Consider the following 5,257-nt stretch of genomic DNA (forward strand, 5'->3'; position numbering starts at 1 on the left):
CCGCCGGCCTCCCCTTCCTGGTGCCCGGGCGGAGGGGGGAGGGGTTTCCCCACGCATGGCCCCGCCCACCCCCACCCCCAAGGCGGGGAACAGGTTCCCGGGCAAGCAAGGCCCCCCTCGCCCCCCGGGAGTCCTGCGAGCAAAAGTTCCACTCCTTCCTGAGCCAAGACAGAAATGTCTGAGCCGGAGGCTAAGAAACTGTGGGCTGGCTCACGCTGACTCGGCTTAGAGGGGACACTGGTCTCCAGGCTCCCGGCCTAAAATCACCCTAAGCTCACTGGAGCCGCAAGCAAAGCACTGAGATTCACCCTCTCCGCTCTCCCCACCCCCCTTGCAGGTGGCCACCGGCCAGCCCCACGAGGGCTCCAGCTACTCGGCCCGCAAGGACTGCCAGATGGCCCTCAACCGCATCGACTACGCCCGCCTCAAGCTGGGGGAGCTGTGCCGCGCCTGCGATCAGGGGACCGAGCAGCAGCAGTAGCCCCGCGGCCCGCCACCACCGGAGCCTCCCCTGCGCAGCTTCCACCTAGCGGCCAGCACCCTCCTCCGCGCAGCTGCTCAGAGCTGCCCTCCTCATGCGCCCACCTGCCCGGGGCTGCGGAACCACACAACGCGATGCTCCTGTTGACGTCAGGCAGAGCCTTTGTCTTTCTGCACCACTGCTTTGCAACATGCGTTTATTGAACTTGTTCCATCGGCTGCAGTGCCCTGTGAACGCATAAGAGAGGCACAAGATTCCACAAGCGTTTCTCTGTCCTTTAAGGTGTCGAGCCTGCATGTTGCACTCCACAACAGACTCTGGCGTGGCTTCAGTGGCGCATTCATTGCACTGTGCGGTGGACCTCAATGAAAGGAGCCCTGGCCATGTCCAAGCAGATGGCTTAACTCTAGTTTGGTGTCCAAAGGAGGCTGTCTCTTGAGCAGCCGTTTTCTTTATTTTCCTCTGCTGTGTGAAGGGTCACGGTCAATGTTTCTGGGTCATGTGGGTGCCTTGTTTTCACATTTCCTGTCAGACTGGCACCATGTCCCTTGCCAATATAATACTAAAATAGCCTTATTTGCTAGATTCTCTGGATTTTATTTCTCAAAAATAATTCTTTAGCTTCTTTAATTAAAGGCATAAGAGAAAGGGCTTTTCTTAACAATGAAAAAAAAAGCAGAGACTTTACTGTAAAAAAAAGTTGGGGATACAGAGAACCTAGCAGAGAAATTGCTGTAGTGATAATGCTGGCTGGATTTTTTAATAAACCTCTGCTAGGTGGATAGCAGCTATTTTGATCTGGGGCCAGGAAATGCTGGGGGACGCCGTGCTGCCGCTGAAGTGAGTATGCTTTTGCCACAGCAATGAAAGCTGAATGGGGAATAGTCACCATGTGGGAGCGGTGTGTTCTTTATAGGGTGTGCTCTGCCACTGCAGTTCTGGAAGCACAGCCCCGTGGGACCCCCAACGACAGGCTCAGAGCTGCAGCTCCGTGCGTCCTCTGCTGGGTCTTCAGGCGAACAACAACATGTGCAGCAGCAGAGCCTTGGCTGGGCAGAGAGCATTCAAGAGCATGTGGATGCAGCAAGAGGAACTGTCAGAGTCCCACAAACTCAGACTCAACAACCTTCCTTCCACGGGATCAAGTTTATTGAGTTCAGTGGAAGCAGGTCAGCTGTGAATACATTCTGCGTAAAAGCTAACCCAACAGGCGGGAGAGGGGAAGAGATACTGTGTTTGAAGCTGGGGGCCCTAATGGTGTTAACCCAATTAGAGGTGCAAGCCCAGTGTGCTGAAAGTAACGAGTACAGGTTCCCAGAGAGGTGAGAGCGCGAAGCATCAAGGTCAGGCAGCAAGATAAGGCCAAGCGAGAAAAATGAAACCAAAATTCCAGGGAAAAAAAGATGTTCACACTACAGACTCCCCCCCCCACACACACACTTACAATGGCAGCATAGCTGACAGGAACAACTTGGGTCTCACTCTGGCAGAGCCAGGAGAGAGGGGAGGGACATGACGGAGCAGCCATCACCATGGAGGTGCCGCGAGAGCCAGAGCTTTGCTCCCAGAGGGACTTGTGAGAATCTCCTCTTCCAAAGCTGCAGCAGGGTCAGCTTTAGGATCCCCGGGGCAAAATAAACCCATTTGCTTATTATAGAAGGAACTTGTTGATGCTGCATGTTCTTCATCTGGGACCTCTTGTGTTCAACATCTTTATCATTGATTTGGGTGAAGGAATAGAGGGAATGCTTATTGAATTTGCAGACGATACTAAATTGGGAGGGGTAGCAAATACAGTAGAAGACAAGAGTCAAGATACAGGATGATCTGGACAGGCAGAAAAACTGGGCAAAAAGAAATAAAATGAATTTCAATGGGGATAAATGTAAAATTCTGCAGTTCGGTAGGAAAAAACGAATGCATAAGTATAGGATGGGGGAGACTTGTCTTGGCAGTGGTATGTGTGGAAAGGATTTAGGGGTCTTAGTAGACCATACACTGAACATGAGTCAGCGATGTCATGCAGAAGATGGAGCAGATCTATTCTCTCTTGCTCCAGATTGCAAGACTAGATCTAATGGGTGGAAATTACAAGGGAGTCGTTACCAGCTAAATATCAGGAGAAACTTCCTAACTGTAAGAGTGGTTGAGCAGTGGAACAGTCTGCCTCGGGAGGTGGTGGGTGCTCCACTGGACGTTTTTAAGCGGAGGCTGGATGACCATCTTTTGGGTATGTTGTAGGTATGTAGGGCTATTTTTCAGCTATGCTCCAGCAAAGTGCAGGGGACTGGACTAGATGACCTGCAAGATCCCTTCCAACTCTTAACATTCTATGATGTGATGCAGTAGCTGAAAAGGTAAATGCAAGTTTGGGGTGCATCAACAGAAGTATAGTGTCCAGTTCATGCGAAGTGATGGTATTGCTTTGCTCTGCTCTTGACCTAGAGTAGTGTGTTCAGTTTTGGGCAACACGATTTAAGAAGGATATAGACAAGCTGGAACATGTCCAGAGGAGGGTAACAAAGATGGTGAGGGGTCTGGAAAACAAGTCCTATGAGGAAAGGCTGAAGGAGCTGGGTATGTTTAGCCTGGAGGAGAGACGACTGAGTGATATGATAACAATCTTCAAGTACTTGAAGGGCTGTCATTATACAGAGGATGGTGCAGAGTTGTTTTCTGTTGCCCCAGAAGGTCGGACCAGAACCAGTGGGTTGAAATTAGAGCGGGCTTCCTTGGGAGGTGGTGGGCTCTCCTTTGGAGGTTTTCAAACAGAGGCTTAGATGGCCATCTGACAGCAATGTGGATTCCGTGAACTTAGTTAGACCGTGAGAGGGAGGGCAGGAAGGGTTGCCTCAGTGCTGAGTTCTTGTGGCCCTTCCTTACACGCCCAGGGAGTTGCAGATTGCCACTTTGGGGTCAGGAAGCAATTTTTCTCCAGGCCAGTGTGGCTGGAGGTCCTGGAGGTTTTTCTTCTGGGCGTGGAATAGCGGTCACTGCAGGTGTGGAGGGAGAGGTATTTGTGAATTCCCTGCATTGTGCAGGGAGTTGGACTAGATGACCCTGGAGGTCCTGTCCAACTCTATGATCATTCCCTTAAAAAAATTTAACTATTGCCCTGTGCAGAGCAGACTTCATATGAGTGTTTTTGCCCCATGAAAGTGGTGCTCATTCCCATATTGAAGATGGGAAGACAGAAAGGAGGGAGGGGCCTTGAAAAGGGAGGTTTTTTGTTGCATGCTTGAAATTTGAACCCGCTTCTTCATGGGTTGCAGATCCCAGGAGGATTAGGAAAGTTCAATCAAGCAGACCTTTATTGGCATGTTATGTTAAAACTCACAGGCAAGGAATTACGAAGTCATATGCAGTTAATGATACATGGCTGGCAGCTACAAGCCCCGCTGCATCCGCTCCAGAGACAGCTGAATGTTAGGAGATAGAGTGCCCCATAACCCAAGTTAGCGTGTGCTGCGTCCCCACAGCCAAGAGACTGATTCCCAGTTACGTGTTTCAGACAGGATGCTAAACGCTTTCCCCTTGACCAGCGTCTTGAAGGCAAGCTGTCCAGCACCTGGCAGGCACCATGGGGAGAGGTTTGCATAGGCCATGGCAGGCCAGGGGGCTCTCCAAAGACCTGTGTGGGCAACGTTGGTGGGAGGGGGTTGAGTCCTGGGCAAATAAGCATGATCTGCATAGATGTTATCATTCATAAAGTTTAACGATCTTCCAGGCAAGCAAGGGAGACCGAAGTTTCCAGAGCAAGATTCGTGAGAGGGGCAACGTATCACCTCCTAATGAAAATGAAAGTGTTTGGGGGGTGGGGAGAAAAACTTTGCAGAAGGGGATGATTACAAGATCAGTCTTCATCTCCCCCCCGCCCCCGCAGCGACCTTGGGAGGGGTGCCTCTTTGCTTCCTCCCCCCTCTGTTAAGTTGGCAGGGACCTTTTCCCTGCAACGCCCAGCACTGGCTTTCCAGGTCAGTTACCAAACTGGCAAGAGCCCAGCTCAGCCTCCCTCCCCAGAGGGTAGAACTGCCCTGGAGCCACAGGGGCGCTCTCCTGCGTGATGCCCAGTGTGTCCAATAGGGGGAACCACAGGGGGGGGGGCGCTGGGAGGCTCTTGGCCCTGGAAGAGGCGGCTTCCGGAGGGAGCCAGATGAAGAGTCTCTGCCCTCCCCAGCATGCAGTCCAGCATTTCACAAGTGGATGGGAGGGCAGAGAAACCAGGGCACACCCACTTGGTCCCTGGCTCCTCTTTCTTTGACAAAGGAGAACACAGTCCACAGGCTAGGATCTGGGAGGCCCGCGTTCGAATCCCCACTTGTAGGCCTGTGGCGAGGATGTTGTGGCTTGTGAGGCAAATATTTTTCTGGTGAGGCTGAAGTTCTCAGTGCAGAAAGAGAAGCCAGAATTCTGAGGAGGATGACTCGACTACTGTGGATTCAAGCCGTTTACAATCAAAACATAGGGGCTTCTGCAAATCTCAGCCCCAGAGCGTGACAATAGCAGGCTGAGAAAGGGGGGGGGGGAATAAATGTTCTGTTAGATGGTAGGCGTGGCACTGGAAACACTTATCTGGGTTTGGCCAGTAAACTCCCTCCAATGTGTATAAAAACACATAAAACTTTAGAAAAACAAAGGACAAAAAACACATAGATAGGGGGAAGAATGTACACAGTTCAGCAAGGAATGCAAACCGAAACAAAAAACCTAGTTGGCTATTCTACTCACTACTCTTCCTATCAGGCGTGTAGCTCTGGCATCACAACTGGCATTCCT

General features: G+C 51.4%; 1 protein-coding gene across 1 annotated transcript in view; it reads left to right on the forward strand.

Moving 5' to 3' along the window:
- Positions 1 to 2,120, forward strand: part of MED11 (mediator complex subunit 11) — a 2,521-nt gene extending 401 nt beyond the window's left edge. Inside the window, exon 2 of the mRNA XM_015427877.1 lies at positions 338 to 2,120. Coding sequence (XP_015283363.1) covers positions 338 to 481 — 144 coding nt within the window. The 3' untranslated portion in view covers positions 482 to 2,120. The remainder of the gene's footprint in view (positions 1 to 337) is intronic.
- Positions 2,121 to 5,257: the final 3,137 nt, after the last annotated feature.

This window comes from Gekko japonicus, unplaced genomic scaffold (assembly GCF_001447785.1).
Source record: "Gekko japonicus isolate JY-2015 unplaced genomic scaffold, Gekko_japonicus_V1.1 scaffold761, whole genome shotgun sequence".
NCBI lineage: Eukaryota > Metazoa > Chordata > Lepidosauria > Squamata > Gekkonidae > Gekko > Gekko japonicus.